The sequence below is a fragment of the Gnatocerus cornutus genome, chromosome 4 (genome assembly GCF_029298725.1).
Source record: "Gnatocerus cornutus isolate USDA-ARS CGAHR chromosome 4, icGnaCorn1.1, whole genome shotgun sequence".
Classification (NCBI taxonomy): Eukaryota; Metazoa; Arthropoda; class Insecta; order Coleoptera; family Tenebrionidae; genus Gnatocerus; species Gnatocerus cornutus.
The window spans coordinates 3,525,102-3,542,541 of record NC_142236.1 but is presented as its reverse complement, the minus strand read 5'-3'; the positions used below and the strand labels follow the sequence as shown (position 1 = coordinate 3,542,541).

At 43.5% G+C, this 17,440-nt stretch overlaps 5 protein-coding genes across 5 annotated transcripts; 3 read left to right on the top strand and 2 right to left on the bottom strand.

Moving 5' to 3' along the window:
- The first annotated feature begins 2,456 nt into the window (after nucleotides 1-2,456).
- On the top strand, nucleotides 2,457-5,215 carry LOC148176070 (uncharacterized). Its single transcript, XM_088035013.1, has 8 exons — nucleotides 2,457-2,484; nucleotides 2,528-2,628; nucleotides 2,677-2,711; nucleotides 2,742-2,767; nucleotides 2,810-2,845; nucleotides 2,901-2,929; nucleotides 2,981-4,547; nucleotides 4,596-5,215. The coding sequence occupies exons 1-8, from the start codon at nucleotides 2,457-2,459 to the stop codon at nucleotides 5,213-5,215; spliced, it is 2,442 nt and encodes an 813-aa protein (XP_087891139.1).
- A 170-nt stretch (nucleotides 5,216-5,385) lies between these two features.
- LOC148176069 (glutamate dehydrogenase, mitochondrial-like) lies at nucleotides 5,386-7,025 on the top strand. The gene is made up of 4 exons (XM_088034768.1): nucleotides 5,386-5,956; nucleotides 6,002-6,234; nucleotides 6,276-6,869; nucleotides 6,915-7,025. Exons 1-4 carry the CDS (start codon nucleotides 5,386-5,388, stop codon nucleotides 7,023-7,025), a joined length of 1,509 nt encoding a protein of 502 aa, XP_087890894.1.
- Nucleotides 7,026-7,896: 871 nt separating this feature from the next.
- Gdh (glutamate dehydrogenase, mitochondrial) lies at nucleotides 7,897-12,007 on the bottom strand. The gene is made up of 5 exons (XM_088033524.1): nucleotides 11,390-12,007; nucleotides 8,790-9,544; nucleotides 8,536-8,740; nucleotides 8,335-8,489; nucleotides 7,897-8,132 (listed from the first exon to the last, which is right to left on the bottom strand). Exons 1-5 carry the CDS (start codon nucleotides 11,799-11,801, stop codon nucleotides 8,016-8,018), a joined length of 1,644 nt encoding a protein of 547 aa, XP_087889650.1. The 5' UTR covers nucleotides 11,802-12,007; the 3' UTR covers nucleotides 7,897-8,015.
- Nucleotides 12,008-12,549: 542 nt separating this feature from the next.
- LOC148176067 (RNA-binding protein 7) lies at nucleotides 12,550-13,027 on the top strand. The gene has a single exon (XM_088033525.1). The coding sequence runs from the start codon at nucleotides 12,550-12,552 to the stop codon at nucleotides 13,009-13,011; it is 462 nt and encodes a 153-aa protein (XP_087889651.1). The 3' UTR covers nucleotides 13,012-13,027.
- On the bottom strand, nucleotides 13,015-16,088 carry Mcm3 (minichromosome maintenance 3). The gene is made up of 9 exons (XM_088033523.1): nucleotides 15,896-16,088; nucleotides 15,527-15,848; nucleotides 15,111-15,480; nucleotides 14,771-15,064; nucleotides 14,410-14,716; nucleotides 14,084-14,232; nucleotides 13,697-13,997; nucleotides 13,406-13,648; nucleotides 13,015-13,359 (listed from the first exon to the last, which is right to left on the bottom strand). The coding sequence occupies exons 1-9, from the start codon at nucleotides 15,968-15,970 to the stop codon at nucleotides 13,063-13,065; spliced, it is 2,358 nt and encodes a 785-aa protein (XP_087889649.1). The 5' UTR covers nucleotides 15,971-16,088; the 3' UTR covers nucleotides 13,015-13,062.
- Nucleotides 16,089-17,440: the final 1,352 nt, after the last annotated feature.

Below are 17,440 nucleotides of genomic sequence, written 5' to 3'. Positions count from 1 at the left end.
CGGAACAAAAGATCCATTTGTCGACCTTTTCACTCTTCCATCCCTGACATTCCTCCATAAAAATCCAGATTCCGCAGCATCCAATTTGCAAGCACTTAACCCCAACAAAGTGTGGATTACCATAATGGTCTTAAGGTCGTAAAAAGCGTTGACAAGCTCAATTATCCGTATTAAAAACGAATTAAGTCGCTCAAAAAACGCCACCTTCACGCATTTAATCTAATTTTCCGGCCGCTTCCCATTCTGGCAAATAAATTGTCTTTCTGGAACTGTTGATGAACTGTGTCGAAACGAAGTCATTAAACATCCGTAATTTACATGAGCGTAAGCACACATACATTTTGAATATCATGTTATTAAAAGATACGTGAGTTTAGAGTTGAGCTGATTAGGCTCATGACTTAAGCACGATTTGTACTTACGTGCTGAGATTATGAAAGAAATTACTCTTCATCGGTTGGAGATTAACCCCATAAATCCGTTTGCGTCATTACGACCTTCAGGTTCATCTCTTCGTGTGACTTAATATACTTTTATTTTATTTTACCTTTAATTACAGCTATTAAAATTATGGTGAGTTTAATTACACGCTTTTTGCGATGAGCGTATTGTGCTCTTGGCCTTAAATCGTTTCTAATTAATATTCTGCGGATTCCAAGGACGGAAAGTGTCAACGGACCACACTGAGAAACAATGCTCTTTCAAAAACTTCATTTAATTCATTAATTTAATTAAAGCGGTTTTTGTCAAAGGCGGCTGGGTGTATGCTTTGATTAGTGTGAAGGGGGCTTTCCCGTGTGAAGCGAGCGAGACGGGTCGCGGGCGCGGTGATCACATTCAAGCCACTTTTTCTAAAATTCGGTCGGAGGGGCAGCAGTTTTAGCTTTAACTTTCTAGAAAGTTATCTGTTTTAGCTTCTTCTCTTTGTCTTAAGGCGAAGAAAATATTTGAAAAAATATCCACAAAAATTACCGAATTTTTTAAAGAGACGCGCGATTTCTCAATTTTTTTACATTTCAAGTGTCATAATTTCTAGTTTTTTAATAATCAAAATCTGAAATCTAAAGAACATTGCTTGATGCTTAAAGAAAGAAACTCAATTTCCTTAAAAAACCTAAACAAGTTCGGCATTTTTAACCTGAAGCCTGTGCTATTTTAAAGCCTAAAATTTCAAGAATGTTAATAAAAAACTAAAAAGTTTTGAAAATTCGTATGCAGAAATCTAAATTAGCAACGCAAAATTAAATAGCGTTATCTAAACCTTAAAACAAGAAACTTAATTTTCCTAAAAAAACCTAAAACAATATTCAAATCTTTAACCTAAAGCCCAAGCAGTTTTAAACCTAAAAACCCAAAAAGTTTTATTCGAAACCTTAGACATTTAAACCTTGTAAATCGAAAAAAAACAACCTAAATTTACGTTGCTGAAACCTAAAACATACGTGACCGTTCGTAACAAAGTCTGAATGATTTTAAAGCCTGCTACCTGAACAATTTCAATAAAAACCTGAGATTTTTAAACCTGAAAAGTAATCCTAAAAAACGTAAAACAATCTCTAGATCCTTGACTTGAAGCCTGAGCAGTTTTAACCTTAGAAATCCGAAAACAAACTTTGTAAATTGACAATATAGACGTGAAACCTGAACCCTAAAAAAGAAACTTATTAATTTCCCTAAAAAACCTAAGATTCTGAAACCTGAAAATAGGGTTTTCCTAAAAAAAGTAAAACCAACCTGAAACCTGAGTATTTTTAAATCTAGCAATCCGAAAAAAACCTTGTAAATTGTCAACCTAAACATGCAACATAGCTTTGTTTAATCTGCAAGCTGAAGCCTTGAAACTGCAAATCGTGCGTGAACCCTAAAATCTATTTTTTGAAAATTTAGTGGTTTCAATGTGATCACCTCGAAAAAGTGGCTAGAATGTGGTCAACGCGACTGTTCAGAAATTCAGTGGCTTGAATGTGATCATGATTCCGAAATTTGCGAAAAGTGGCTGAAACGTGATCATCGCGACAATGATTGAATGAAATAATTTTTTGCGCACAAAATCCTGATGACATCACCATCCATCATTTCTAATTACCCACGACTGATATTTAACTAAAAGGAAAAAAGTCGTCCTTCCAAATCAAAAAATGGAGAGAACGTCTATCACCTTCAGAGCCGTCAAACATTTGTCGAAAAACCAACACTTCTGTCTTCCACAATTCCATTCTCGCAAAAACGTGCACTTTCACTCGAGGACTATTTATTGCGGGTGGATGTTATATCACCGATTTTTCATCTTCGATCTAAAAATCCTGACATACTTCCAATGACCATGAAAAAATTATTACCGAGAACGTCATAATTTTCGGTAATTGTCATTAACAATTATAAACGTATCAAAGCGAGGTAAAGTAACAATTCGGGGAAAAATTACACTCCATTTCCTTCTACCTAAAGAAGACACGATGCATGCAAACGATTGGTGCTTGAAAAGTTCCCCTCTATGTGTGGATTATCTAACGTGCACTTTTTGGAGGTGGTGAACAAAGGATGATATTATACGGGGTTGATCACTATAAATACAGACGAGAAGAAGACACCAAGCAGTTTGTTCTTGAGGCCACAACAGGAAGAAAGGTGGGGAAAGACGTGTGTGGTGTGATTTTCACGATTTTTTATTTACAGGACACTCAGTATGAGCTGGATAACTTTGAGCGTGGGTAAGTCACCCTGTATATGCCGCCAAAAAGGCCGTGCGCCGATTCTCACAGTGCCAGTGTGTGCTAATAACAGAATTATGTAAAAAAATTATGTAAAGTTAATTTCTCACATTTCTTCATTCACGCAATTGTCGGTAATAAAACAATAAAATTAATTGTATTGATTGACTGTTTTCTTTTTTTTTTCAGTTTTTTTCGCCTGTTTGGCTCACGTTTTGGTAAGTATGTTTAGCACCCGCCATTTTGGGTCGCCATTTTTCGTTTTTTAGGCACAACAGGGATACTCTTATGAGCGCCCTGAAAAACCCTTCGAGGCGCCGACGCGACCTGGAGGAACCACTCCTTCGGGACCATCCACTGGAGCTGGAGGATACCCATCGCCTCAACCCTCTCGACCTGGTGGAGGGTTTCCCACGACTCAGCCGTCAAGACCGTTTCCTGGAGGTCCAACATCCGGAACAGGAGGATACCCCGCGCAACCTGGTGGTGGATACCCGACGACTCAACCAGGAGGAGCTCCTTCTGGTGAAGGGTATCCTTCCACAAAACCATCTAGACCATTTTCAACGCCGCCGCGGCCTGGAGCCCCCAGTGGACCAGGAGGATACCCTACAACGCAACCGGGTGGATCATCAGCGCCTGGAGAATATCCAACATCGCAATCAGGAGGCGGATACCCATCAGCTCCTGGAGGATTTCCAACAACACAACCAGGACCTGGGGCCGGATACCCATCGACGCAGGGGGGATATCCAGGAGCAGGTTACCCCTCAACTCAGGCGCCGAAACCTGGAGGTCCAGCGGGATATCCTTCGCAGCCATCGAGACCTGGAACTCCGTCAGGACCTGGAGGTTACCCAGCAGCGCCCGGAGGATACCCAACGACACAAACGGGACCTAGAGGTGGTTACCCATCTACTCAACCACCAAGACCTGGAGGTTATCCGTCAGCGCCCGGAGGATACCCAACTACACAAACGGGACCAGGAACTGGTTATCCATCAACTCAACCTGGAGGACCTGGAGCTGGTTATCCATCAACTCAACCACCAAGACCAGGAGGACCTGGAGCTGGTTACCCTTCAACGCAGCCACCAAGACCTGGAACTCCATCAGGACCTGGAGGTTATCCCTCAGCGCCGGGAGGATACCCAACTACACAAACGGGACCTGGAGCTGGTTATCCATCAACTCAACCTGGAGGACCTGGAGCTGGTTACCCATCAACTCAACCACCAAGACCTGGAGGGCCTGGAGCTGGTTACCCCTCAACTCAGCCACCAAGACCTGGAGGATACCCAACAACACAGCCAGGGCCTGGAGCTGGTTTTCCATCAACTCAGCCACAGTTCCCAGAAACTGCTCCCTCTTTTCCTGGAGCGCGTCCTGGTGAAGAATACCCTGGAGGCAAAGCTCCTGGACAAATTCCTTCAGTTACTTTTCCAGGAGCTGGTGGTGAATTGGATCAAGGTCAATACACTGGACAAATCGAAGATGAAGGTGACTATTCCGCGATTCCTGGGGAGCCGGGTCAGGACTATCCTATTTATTCTGAAATTCCTGAGACTTCGTTCTCGTGCGATCAGCAGCAATTTCCTGGATATTACGCTGATGTTGATACTAGGTGTCAAGTCTTCCATATCTGTGCTAACAACAAAACTTACGACTTCCTTTGTCCCAATGGTACCATCTTCCACCAGGAGTACCTGGTTTGCGTTTGGTGGAACCAATTTGATTGTAATTCAGCTCCTTCTTTATATGGTATCAATGAAAATATTTACGATTATTCGATCACGGGAGCACCCCCAGGAGGAGCTGGTTTTCCAGGAGCTCCAGGTAACTATCAACAATAAGTTTGCAAATAACTGTATTTAATTCCAGGAGGCGGCTATCCCGGCGCTCCAGGAGGCCCAGGGCAGCAACAACCTGGTGGTTATCCTCAAGGACCCGGTAGACCCCAAGCTCCTGGCGGTTATCCTCAAGCACCCAGCGGTCCCGCAGGATATCCTGGACCACAAGCCCCAGGCGGTTATCCCCAAGGACCTAGTGGTCCCGGACAACAACCAGGGTATCCCCAGCGACCTACAACCCCAGGCGAGCAACCACAAAGTCCAGGAGGTTATCCCCAAACTCCTAGCGGTCCCGGTGGTTATCCTCAGCGACCTACAGGCCCAGGCAAGCAACCACAAGGCCCGGGAGGATATCCCCAAACTCCTAGCGCTCCAGGTGGAAGACCTGGTGGGTATCCTCAGCGACCCACGGGACCAGGCGAGCAACCGCAAGGTCCTGGTGGATATCCTCAGCGACCTACAGGCCCAGGCGAGCAACCGCAAGGTCCTGGAGGGTATCCCCAGCGGCCTACAGCCCCAGGGGAGCAACCCCAAACTCCAAGTGGAAGACCCGGAGAAGGCTACCCCGGCGGCAGACCAACAGTTCCGTTCCCCGGCCCCAGCAAACCCCAACAGCCAACTCGAGAATATTTACCGCCAGACAATGGGAAATGACCAGCTACAGAAGTACCTCAACCACGGGAGTATTCTAATTTAATGTAAATAAGAAGTGATAATGTTTTATACTTTTATAAAACACCAGCAAAAGAAAATGTGTACATATCTATTGGAACAAAATAAATAGATTTCACAAGACCTGAAGTTTCATTCTGTCAAATGTCAATATGTCGATAAAACCCTCAAAAATCTCCAACTTGGTTCAGAGATCCTCTTTCTCGACTTACGAGATCCCCGAGCGATATAAAAACACTTTTTACCTCGCCAACGCCGCTCTCTTCGACCAAGTAAACTGGTACCTCCATAGAGCCTACGAAATCTCCTTCCCACGCCTAGTTTCCATCCTCAAAGACCTAGAGAACCTCTCCGACACAGCCGCCGACAGCAAAGTCCGCAACACCATCGAGATCTTAGACCAATGCAACTCCATCATCGACGTAAGATTCCCCATCCTACGAGAAAACGGCAAAAAAGACATCATCAGAGGCTTCCGAGCCCAGTACGGCCTCTTCTCCGGATTCAACACATCTCTAGGAGGTCTGCGGATGCAAAAAGACATCACGAGAGACCAAATGAAGGCTCTCGCTGCGTTAGCAAACTACAAGCACGCGTGCATGGGAATCCGCCTCGCCGGAAGCCACGGAGGAATTAAAATCGACCCTAAAGACTACACCACTGGGGAGTTGGAAAGAATCATAAAGAAGTACACCGAGGAGATGTACCTTAAAGGTTACTGTGGTAAGGAGTGAAGCTCGTACTTTAGTGTGGTAAAAACTTCTGCAGATGGTCGTAGCGACATCGTCGAACCTGATATTAACCTAGAGGAGCGCGAGATAAACTGGATCTCGGAAGTCCTCCCTAAAGACCGCGTGGTTTCCGGTAAAGACAGAGACTACTTCAAAATGACCAGTCAAGGAGTGTTCTTCGCAATCGACCACTTCATCAACAACGACAGCATCGTCGAAGCAATCAATCTGAACTCCGGAGGTCTGGATCAAAAAACCTTCATCCTCCAGGTGAGCTTCATCTTGTTAAAACAGTAATAATTCGTCTGCAGGGTCTCGGCAAACTAGGAAGCGACGTCGCCAAGTTTTTGCAGACTAGTGGTGCGGTGTGCGTCGGTGTCAAAGAGCACGACGCCTACATCCACGACCCCATAGGAATCAATCTTCAGGCGCTGTTAGAACACAAAGTCCAAACCGGTTCAATCCGAACCTTCTTCAACGCCAAACCCAAAACCACCGACGAACTCTTGAAAGAAAACTGCGATATTCTTATTTTGGCAGCGCAACAAAGAACTGTCTCCTGCCATACTGCGGATAAAATCCAAGCTAAGATCATCGTGGAGGCGGCGAACGGCGCTCTAACACCCACAGCGCATCGGATTTTGGTAGCGCGCTCGAAATTAGTTCTTCCAGAGATTTACGTCTCTTCAGGACACGCTATAGCTTCGTATTTAGAGTATTTGATGGCTTTGAGGAATACAGGGTGTGAAGTTCCGGTGATCCGGAAGTTGTACGCGAGTATTTTAGATATTTCGCAGAGCTGTCAAGTGGTGTCTTCGGCTACAACTCAGAAGATCGTTGAGTGTGAGATGGTACCCGATGTGGTTACGTATGCTATTGACCACGTTATGAAGAAGACCGGTGAGGTAAGAAAGTTAAGATTTTGGAACTCTTGGTGATGTTTTTTTTAGGAGTTGATGGATATAAGTAAAGATTTTGGGCTGAAGATGGATCTTCGGATTGCCGGGTACATCAAAGCGGTGCTGGCTATACATGAGAGTATATACCAAATGAAGAAGTGATGTTTTGGGAAAATATAATCACGTCACGCCACTGGTCTTAATAATGCTTTGTGGGTACGCCGTTGGCTAAGTTGCGTTTTAGAAACAGTATGTTGGTAGCAATGTAAACTACAAATTTTCGTATTCTGAGAGTGTTTTAAAGTGTTTTTAGTATTTAGCTTGCGACACAAAAACTGCTCAAAATGTAATCTGCCCGTGCAAAAACAACAGCCCGCATAACATGTTTTTTTATGGGTTATGAATAAGAATTTGAATTAAAAAGACTTACCGCATATTCTGCAACAAAAAACACGCAAATTTGTGAATTAGTTCATCATTTTCTGTCTCTGAACACTCACCAAAACACTTCACAACATTAATTTTTTGTAACATAGTAGACTATGAATTTTGACATTTCAAAATAGACATTGGCGTATCATCGAGTTGTTGGGTATACATATGTTGGTAGCACTGTAAACTACTAAATTTTCGTATTCTGAGATTACAAGTGTCTTAACGTATTTAGCTTTCTACACAAAAACTGCTCAAAATGTCGCAAACTGTCTGTGTAAAAACAACAGTCCACGTAATATGTTTCTTATGAGTTATGAATAAGAATTAATTAAAAAGACTTAATCTGCGACAAAAAAAACACGCAAATTTGTAAATTAGTTCATTATTTTCTGTCTCTGAACATTTCAAAACATACATTTTTTGTAACATAGCAAGCTATGAATTTTGACATTTCGAATTAGGCAGTGGCGTATCATCGAGTTGTTAGGTAGGTACATCTATAAAGGGCACATCGAAGCTTCTATTGATACCAACCTAGGCATTTTTAATCACGTTGGTAGCACCGTTAACGACATTTCATTGGTCATTCCAAAGCCAATTTGACGATGATAACAGAATTTTATTGAGAGAATTCAATAACAAAGTATCGTTAAGTATTTATGTACATAAAATACGAGTGAGTGATCGAAATACTGGTAAATAAAACTGTCGGAAAATTTAGAAAGTAAGGCCAGCTTCTGAGTAAGTGGTGAAGATCTTCTCAACTGAGTTGATGTAAGCAGCTGATCTCAAATCCAAGCCAAGATTGAACTTCATTGCGGTCCTCATGATGGCCTGAAAAAAAAGACAATCAATTTTATGTCATAGTGGTGGGGACACCTGTCTCCTGGTCACCGCGCCAGTAGCTCCATCTGTAAAAACAATTGTATCAGTACAAAGAAGTGGGAAATTTGACCATGGACTCTAAAAAACTGTAAAGACAGCATTGGTAACTGCGTTATCTTCTCTGGCAGTCCTGCCAACCGTTATTTCATACCTTGGCGGATCTCTCCATGGTGTAATCCAATCCAGAATGCACAATATCTTTCTCAGAGGCGCCCGCAATCTTCTTGCTGAACGACTCAGAAGGGGTCACTGGAATCTTGCCGCCGACACTTCCAAAGCGCCGCTCCAGAGATTCCTGGACCGATTCTGCAACGGACTTTAGTCTCCAGAAGTCGCTTCTTCCGGTACTTACGCAAAAGATGGTAATTGGAGTCTCTTTCGTACTTGAAGGTGAGTCTTCCGTACGAGACGTGGTTGATATTCTTCAACCATTCGAAGAAGGAAACAGTGACACCTCCAGCATTGATGTACAAGTCAGGGATGACAAGAATGTTCTTTTCGAGTAGAATCTGATCGGCGGCGGGGGTGGTGGGGCCGTTGGCGGCCTCCGCGATGATCTGTGGAAAGTTAACTTAAGACTAGGAGAGGTGGGGTTGGGGTGGTTACTTTAGCTCTAATTTTGTGGGCGTTTTCTTTGTTGATGACCTTCTCGGTGGCGGCGGGTACTAGAATATCGCATTCTTCGTAAAGAAGACTGTCGCCTTCCATGGGTTTAGATCCAGGGTAGCCCACGATGGTACCGTTGGTCATCCTGTACTCCTCCAACTCCTTGGGATCCAACCCATCGGCGTTGTAAATAGACCCATCGTGCTCCAAAATCCCAATACACCTCGCCCCAGCTCTGTGCAGGTACCTCATGGTATGCAACCCGACATTACCAAACCCTTGGACGATGAAAGTTTTCCCACCCCATCCAGGGGTTGTTCCACACAAGCTCATATACGCCGCCTCATTAATGAAGTTATCCAGCCCGTGGAAAACCCCACGTCCAGTGGCGGAGACGCGCCCATGGATTCCTCCTTGGTTGATGGGTTTTCCAGTCACACACGCATGGCTGTTGATATCCTGATAACCGATGGTTTTGGAGTAGGTATCAGCGATCCACGACATCTCACGTTCACCCGTCCCCATATCGGGGGCGGGGACGTCAATACTGGGCCCAATAAACCCTTTTTTGGCAAGCTCAAGCGCGAAACGACGAGTGATTTTTTCGAGCTCGTGTTCAGAGTACTCTTTCGGGTTGATTTTAATGCCGGCCTTGCCGCCGCCGAAGGGGACGTCCACGCAAGCGCACTTGAAGGTCATCAGGGCCGATAGGGCCTTCACTTCGTCGCGGGTGACGTCCAGCGAGTAACGGATACCTGAAAAAAAAAAAGTTTGGTCTCGGGGGTAAAACACCAATTCACACGCTTGAGCCATAAATCAGCACCATTGTTGTCAGGCGAACTGAATTTGACCCAATATTTTATTGCCGGCAATTGTGTAATTAAACTGATAGAATACTCATTGGGAAAGTATTTGCAATGATTAAAAGAAAAATAAAACAACAACAAGAGTGTAATTATGTAAGATTGCGGTAATCAATTTTACTGTTCTTTACGATCCCATAAATTTTATCAAGTAATCAATCTGGAAACATTGAGAAATTAAATCTCGGTGAAGTGAGCCAGTGTTGCCAGGTCAAAATTTCAATGATCCCTAGATTCCAACTAAAAAATCTCTAGACGCCATGAATTTTATTTGGCAGACTCTAAACTTCATTTTTTCTGCAGATAATTTTCTACAATTAGTTAAGGTTGCAAATGTCCACCCAAGGTCACAAAAAATGTTGAAATTTTCTTTGGGTATTTCGTTCCTGGTAAATTAATGTCAAAATTCAATTTGTTGCCGTTTTTAAGAGGCACAACCACTGTGACCCCCGCGTTTAAAGATAACTTTATTATAGTTAATAGCCGAGTTAATAGCTGTAATAGTTTATTATACTAATAGCTATAACTCAAAAACTATTAAAAATATTTATTTGAAATTTTTGTATCTTATTTTTAAAGGTATAGACTATCGAAATATGCAAAAGAAACAAAACGATTTTTTCCAAATCACTAAAAAACTTGTCATTTGCTTGTGGAGCTGTCTATTATATCTAATATTTTCTCAGAATCTATAAATATTTTGTAAAACAGCTTTGAAAATTACAGTGAAAGAATTAAATTTCTAGATTCCTCTTTTTCCTTCCAATACTTCAAAATTCCTTAGATTCGGGAAAAATCCCTAGATCTGGCAACACTGAAGTGGGCTATGGAAATTAAAATGTCAATTTTTTACGCGCAATCAGCTTGTAAAAACCACGCCTACTAGATCATCCCATTAAATATATAAAAATAAACAAGTAATTACTCATAATTGCATTAATAAAACACGCTTCCGCCCGCTAATGCACTCGCATTTTTTCCCAAGTTCACGGTCATTAACATGAAGAGAGTTATTTCAACGTCACACCAAACCCGACGTTGTTATTGCCAACAATTAACACATGAAAAATATTGACATGACAATTCGCCAGGATTTCACAATCAATAAATAACTTCTAATACAGCATAATTATAGTTTATCGGTACAACGCAGCGCTTGATACTCAATAACACAAACAATTAGCAGCGGATTGAATGTACCTAATCAGTTATGAAGCGAGTATTTTCGTGGTTTTCATTATCGAATTTGTGATAATAAACGAGGTACTGATTGAGTGCTTGGAAACAGAGACATCCTTAATTTATGTCGCCCAGTTTAACACGCGAAAGCCCTTAATTTAAGGCGCCCGGTTTAGTTGAATATTGGATACGACTAAATTATGCAATTAAATTCTCAAGGATGCAGACTAAATATAACTCGGGGCGAATTTTTGTAATTCGTCGCATCTTGTTTGTGACGGAAGTTGCTTATCTCCACACCTAACAAAATGCAAATATTGGGTCCGCAGCCCCACGAGTATCAATGGGATCCACTTGATTCAACACCGCCATGAACCTGTGCTCTGTTATCTAACGCAAATATTTGCGTACTTGTCCTCTTCAGAAATATGTAATTGAAAGTGTTCACTCCTGAAAGTGTTTTAGATTGAATTACAGGTGTCTTAGCGTGGGATTATTGTCCCCTCAGTTATAAATTTAGCTTGAGCTGTAAAGATCTATTTTTAACATGAATCTTACCGCCTTTGCATGGAGTTCTGTGGGTGCTATGCTGGGCCCTGTACCCCTTGATAATCTGGTATTCCCCATTGTCTCTCCTAATCGGAAAAGCAACTTCCAGAATCTGATCACACTGCTCCATCAACGTCAGGATTCCCTTAACTTTCGCTTTTCTCTGGTCCAAGTTTAACCTACTCCCTTTAACCTTCGCCAAGTCCTCCACCAGCTTATCCTCCACTAAGACACAAGCCCTGTGGAAAAAGTACTCCACCATATCGAAGAAGCGTGGATTGGGATTGGTGGGCATGTCCTTAAGCCTCTCGGGGATGACATGGTCGGCGTAGCTGCGGGATTGGGACACCGCAGGCACCAACTTCACCAACGTGTCGAGATTTGAGCATTTGATTTTTGACAATGATTTTAAGGTTAACATTTTCGAGTCTTAAGCACACTTGATGAAACACGGAATTGACAGAGGAATTAAGCACTGAAGTATTTATACATTTCACGCGGCGACGTACAGAAAATGCACACTTTCTTACGTAATATCCAATGCGGCAGAGCCCCGAGCCGCAGAATCAGAAATGACAGACAGATGACAGAAAGTGGCGGTACCAACCTTGCACGAACAAAATTACTACCGCTTTTTGCGGATAGAACGACCTCCACAGACACGAATTTCCAATCAAGCGGAAAGAAACTCGTGGTTTTTCTTTTTATAGTTCTTTTTAACTCGAAATCGAATTATCCAAGGTCGTACAGCAAAAAGGCGTGGTTCCGGATTCCACGCCAGTTGTAATTTCTTCCATCAGCCTCCACCACGTTTCTCTCGAATTCCCGACAATTTCACCAATAATTCAACGCTTTGTATTTAATATCTTGTCGGATTAGGCAGGATTCGTCTTCATTCCCGGAAAAGCTTCAAACTTTGCGCCGGTTTTTGAACCAATGACGTGGTTCGGCGCTCCAACTTTAGTGGAATACGTCTCAAAACAAATACAAAGTAATCCTTGCAATTTCGTGGCTCCCAAGCAACATTTCGCCAGTAAAAGTGTCGATTCTGCCCGCAAAGGCAACGAATTAAGCCCACACCCAGTGAAAATCTCCAAAACTTGAATTTGACAGATCTGTCAAGTTGACACCTGACATAACCTCAAAGCTCCGATGCTAAATTCCCAACTATGAACGACCAAGAAGTCCGCACGCTCTGGTGCGGGAACCTCTCCGATAAGGTTACTGAGGAAATCCTTTATGAGCTGTTCCTCCAAGCAGCTCCCTTGGAAGAAGTTAGGATTCCGACTGACAAAAGTGGGCGCAAGGCGAATTACGGCTTCGTGGTGGTCAAACATGAGGTATCCGTGGACTACGTGGTGCAGCTCCTTGATGGAACGTCATTGTATGATCGTTGTATCACTATCAAGCCCAGGAAGCACAACCAGAGGGTGCAGCAGCAGGAGTCAGGTTTGGACGAGCTGGAGGAGTTGGGGGCGCTGTTGAACGCGCCGTTTAATGCCAAGGCGTCGCATCATCGCAATGACAGACCACACTACAATAAGCCTTATCACAGACATGACAATTACTCCGGGAGACATAACAATTGGAATAACAGGAGTCATGACAGGAACCGGCGGCGGTACTATTAACACTTCTTTTGTAAATTTATTTTTTAATAAAATATGGTAAAAAAGGGGGCTTTAGATGAGGAAGACAATCCCGTCTGCCATCATCACTTGATTCTCTTCCGTCATTTGGTCAATCGCTGCTGTGATCTCTCCTTGACTGAACGGCTCCGCGTTGTCGCTATTAACACCGTCTCTGACTTTCGTGAGACTCAAAGACTGCGCTCTGTTGTCTCTGAACGTTTTGTGAAGCCCCGTCCTGAATTTCGACAATCTTTCGCCGGTGATGCTAGCATCCACCTCCATAGTCTCGTCAGTGGAGGTGGCTTGACTCGGGATAATCTCATCCTCAGTGTCTTCAGCTACAGTTCTCTGTAATACCGGTTTGTGAATAAAATCCCAGCAATCACGATCTTACCACTTGGCGCGCCCTCTTCGTCCTCTGGGTGTTGCTCGACATTTCCTCCTCCTCAGAGCCGCTCTGGCTTCGCCGACGGCGCTTCTTCTCCTTCTCCAACACCTTCTTGAAATACGCGTATTGTACCAACTCTATGGCGGCGTCAGCGTCCTCTGCGGTAACAGTACGAGACATGCGAGCCTTGGCGTGGGCAGTTGAAAGACGAATCATGGTCTCAAGAGTACGAGCAGTCACCGGCTGGGTCTAAGACTCAAAAGTCAATCAACAGCACCGAGATTCAATCGAATTTACCCTCGCCACGTCGTTGTCGAGGACGTCTTCAGATCTCAACTTGGAGTACTCGTTGGCGATGATCTCCGACGCTTCTTCGGTTAAAACAGGCTTCAGGATCTTCACGAAGTGGATGTATTTGCGCATGAAATCGACGCTGAGGATTTTGTCGGTGCGCTTCCGGCTCGAGCCGTGTAAAAGAGCGTCGTATTTCTCGTACATGGGGACTTCTTTGTCTTCGTCTTCGTCGGGGCGCATGGTGCTGAGCATGTCGACGGTGGAGCCCATAGGAAGCACCTCGCCGTCTTGCTCGTTGGGGTTCCTGTGACAAAAAAAAAAAAAAAACAAAAGTTACTAAAATAATGACAGATTCAGAGTTACCAACTTAAACGCGAATTTCAGGCTTACCTGTACCGGTGCATCCTGACCACGTGGTCTGAAATCATCAAATCGTGATCCTCATTCACGCTGTCCAACATAACGAACAGCAAATCGAAACGCGACAAGAGGGAATCCTGCAGCCCGATGTTCTCCATGGGTGTCTTATACTGGTCGTACTAGAAAACCACGTAATGGTTTAGGCAAAATAAACATGAATCTCAGAATAATTCGCATAAGGCGTGGGCCTTCATTTTATTGTTCTAAACAAATTGTCAAAAGTCCCCATCCCCAATTTCTGTGTCTATTTTTACTGAACTAGTAAAGCCCTGTTCACGCTCGAATTAGACTCGTACCTTTCCATAGACGGGATTGGCGGCGGCTAGAACCGAGCACCTCGCATTGAGACTCGCGTGAATCCCCGCTTTAGCAATAGTGACGCGCCCCTGCTCCATGACTTCGTGAATCGCAGTCCTATCCATATCCGACATTTTATCGAATTCGTCGATGCAAACGACGCCTCGATCTGCGAGAACCATTGCGCCGGCTTCGAGACGACGCTCGCCTGTTTCTTGGTCGGTGGTGACGGCGGCGGTGAGACCCACGCCGGAGGAGCCTCGACCGGTTGTGGCAATGGCGCGCGGTGCCGTGCAGAGAACATACCTATTATCATAAATAAATGAATGATTATAGCGCCCCCCTGAGCTGGAGGTTTACCGTAGCAACTGAGATTTGGCGACGCTGGGGTCCCCGATCAGCAACACGTTGATGTCCCCCCTGAGCCTCGTTCCGTTGGGGAGCACCTTCTCGACACCACCCAATAAGAGGCACAAGATCGCGCGTTTTATGTACTCGTGACCGTGGATGGAAGGCGCCAACGACTTCGCCAACAAGTTGAAGACGTTCTTGCTGGAGCGCGCCAGGTTCTTGCATCGGGCGACATCCTCGCGAGAAATTGAAGGATTCGCTTCTTTGCTCAATTGTGAGATGTTATTAGCGATGACAATAGTCCTAGAAAAAGTCTGTTAGTTCCGGCAGCACTCAAAGAGATGAGTACCTGAAGGTACCAGAAGTAAAACTCCCTTGTTTGTGGGGAAGGCAACGATAATTCCCAACGACTTGGATGCGGTCCCCGGGCTTACACCGATCAACCAAATCGTTATCGCAGATGATGTCAACGGAGCGGGGGAGCTGCCCCGCGGGGGCTTTTTCCGGCATTTCTTGAATCGAAATAGTCTGGTGGTCTTTGTACACTGAAAGTCCAAACTCCGTCTCTAAGATATTCCCATCCTCGTCCTTAGTGGGGTAAACTGCAGAGCTGGGAAACGCATCCAGCGACGTCAAATCCGTGTATTTCCTCTCAACGATTTTCTTCGTTGCGGGGCAGTAATGCACGCTCCTCACGATCTTCGGATGCACCAAAGAACCTAAAATCACCCCAATAAAACCGTGAAAATACAACAGCCCCCTTACATTTCGTGACGATCCCTTCCACGCAGATCAAGTTTCCTAAATACCGCGACGTGAGACTCCTGGGGGTGACGTGCTTGTTTCCAAAGCTCCCCTCAAAGGCAATGAAGAACTCGTCGTGTTCTTTAGCAAACTCGTGAGCCACAGTAAAAACGTACTCTTTGAGAGCCTTTTGGAAGGCGAACTGCTCCTCAAATGCGCTGTTAAGAAGAGCCTGCGCCCTCGCGGGATTCTTGCGACGGAGGTCATTCACATTGACTGTGAGTCTGAGATTCTTGTCGTCGATCATGTTTTTGACCAACTGCGAGTACTTTCCTTGGTCCTCCTGGGGGCAACGGGTCAAGACGGTGTTTAAAAAAAATGAGGACTTACCGCGTCGTCCAAGAAGTCGAGGTACTCGCGCTGCATGTCGCGGAGGCGTTGGTCCACATCTTGAGTATCCATCATTGTAAAATTGGAAAACAAACCACAAATAAGTTAAGAGGAAGTAAACAAGCGGAGATGCGGAGTTTTGGCGCGAAATGGTGTCTAGGGATTTTTACGTCTATTGAAATGTCAACCAACAATAGAGTCGGCAACTAACAATACACTTGTCTATTATTCAAGTTATAGTCGAATTTCGATTCGTCGTCTCACATTAATCCTTTTATAGTTCGTACAGTGAGAGTTTAAATGACAGAAAAGTCACTAAATCTACGCAATAAAAAGTGATCCATACGCGCGAAATCTAAAATAACAAAGTAACCCTAGTTACTGACAACCCTGTCAACCCATTTCGCGTAGGAATTTAGTGTTTTTAGTGTGTTTTGTAGCATAATTTGCTGCCAACCTATATGTCAACTGTCGAAATTTCCTAATCTCTCACCGGATATACTATACAAGGTGTTTATAAATGTTTCTAGCATCAAGCGTGGCTTTGGAATTCGTGTCGTACACTATTTTGCCGCTTTGTTTTTATAGAGAATATTACTATCATTAAAATTATTTATAATGTTACTTACTTCAATGATGTTTTAGTTACGGTTTTGTGTCAAAGTTTTTGATTTTTTGGTTTTAAACCACAAGTAGAACCTCTATGATTGAGTTTAGCAACAACTGTCAGTTGACAAATCCAAAGCCACATTTGTAATGAGCGGCAAAATTCTTTGACATTTCATAGCCACCCTTGATGCTAGAAACATTTATAAACACCTTGTACAAGTAAAAATTTGTTATTTTGCACATTTATTTAAATTTTTGCGCGCAAATAATAACAACATAATGGCGGTCTTAATCGACCGACGAATAAAAGCAAAGGGCAGTTTTTACCGAGGTTTCGTAATGACTTTATTCCTTCATTTAATCAGTTGAGCGCTGCGACTTGAAGAAGACGGAAGTGTTTGTGCATATGAAGTGAAATAGTGCCGTTTTTGGATTTGAATTAAAAGGTAGGTGCTAAATAAATGAAAACAACTCGCAGGACTTTTCTTTCAATACGCAGCTTTCAACATCTTAGCTTCTCTAGTGGAAATATACAGTAATGTACATAAAATTTTGGGTTTGTGTCCTGTTAAGTCTCTTAACTTTGTGATTTAGAAATGTTTCTTTTTGAGCTTGTATTAAATTACCTCCGACGCGCTTTTGGAATTGAATAGTTGCAGGGTAGACACTAGAAGATAGTTTACTTAGAGCCGTTTTAGTTTAGACACAAATCGCTTTAGTTTCTTGGGACTTTTCGTTTATTAGTTTAAACAATTTTGCTTTTATTTAAAGTTAGTCGTTGAAATTTGCCGGAAACATTCGTTCTCTTTCCATTTAATTTTTACCGGCTTTGAAGTGCAGTGCCTTTGTTAGCGAACAATTTTTTGCGCAGTTAGATAATAACTATTTAATTAGTTGGCGGCTCTCGTTCGGGTTTTTGTCTACAACAATGATTTT

What these genes read in the sequence shown, in the direction of transcription:
- Gdh (XM_088033524.1), bottom strand. Translation starts at nt 11,801, where the DNA reads ATGTTAACCTTAAAATCATTGTCAAAAATCAAATGCTCAAATCTCGAC. An exon ending in CCCACAAAATTAGAGCTAAA is followed by an intron (nt 8,741 to 8,789) that starts GTAACCACCCCA and finishes AACTTTCCACAG; the next exon opens with ATCATCGCGGAGGCCGCCAA. An exon ending in CCATGGAGAGATCCGCCAAG is followed by an intron (nt 8,133 to 8,334) that starts GTATGAAATAAC and finishes CTTTTTTTTCAG; the next exon opens with GCCATCATGAGGACCGCAAT.
- Mcm3 (XM_088033523.1), bottom strand. Translation starts at nt 15,970, where the DNA reads ATGATGGATACTCAAGATGTGGACCAACGCCTCCGCGACATGCAGCGC. An exon ending in TCGACTTCTTGGACGACGCG is followed by an intron (nt 15,849 to 15,895) that starts GTAAGTCCTCAT and finishes CGTTGCCCCCAG; the next exon opens with GAGGACCAAGGAAAGTACTC. An exon ending in TTTACTTCTGGTACCTTCAG is followed by an intron (nt 15,065 to 15,110) that starts GTACTCATCTCT and finishes GACTTTTTCTAG; the next exon opens with GACTATTGTCATCGCTAATA.
- LOC148176070 (XM_088035013.1), top strand. Translation starts at nt 2,457, where the DNA reads ATGCATGCAAACGATTGGTGCTTGAAAA. An exon ending in AGGCCACAACAGGAAGAAAG is followed by an intron (nt 2,629 to 2,676) that starts GTGGGGAAAGAC and finishes TTTTATTTACAG; the next exon opens with GACACTCAGTATGAGCTGGA. An exon ending in CTGGATAACTTTGAGCGTGG is followed by an intron (nt 2,712 to 2,741) that starts GTAAGTCACCCT and finishes GCCGCCAAAAAG; the next exon opens with GCCGTGCGCCGATTCTCACA.
- LOC148176067 (XM_088033525.1), top strand. Translation starts at nt 12,550, where the DNA reads ATGAACGACCAAGAAGTCCGCACGCTCTGGTGCGGGAACCTCTCCGAT.
- LOC148176069 (XM_088034768.1), top strand. Translation starts at nt 5,386, where the DNA reads ATGTCGATAAAACCCTCAAAAATCTCCAACTTGGTTCAGAGATCCTCT. An exon ending in AAAAAACCTTCATCCTCCAG is followed by an intron (nt 6,235 to 6,275) that starts GTGAGCTTCATC and finishes ATTCGTCTGCAG; the next exon opens with GGTCTCGGCAAACTAGGAAG. An exon ending in TTATGAAGAAGACCGGTGAG is followed by an intron (nt 6,870 to 6,914) that starts GTAAGAAAGTTA and finishes TGTTTTTTTTAG; the next exon opens with GAGTTGATGGATATAAGTAA.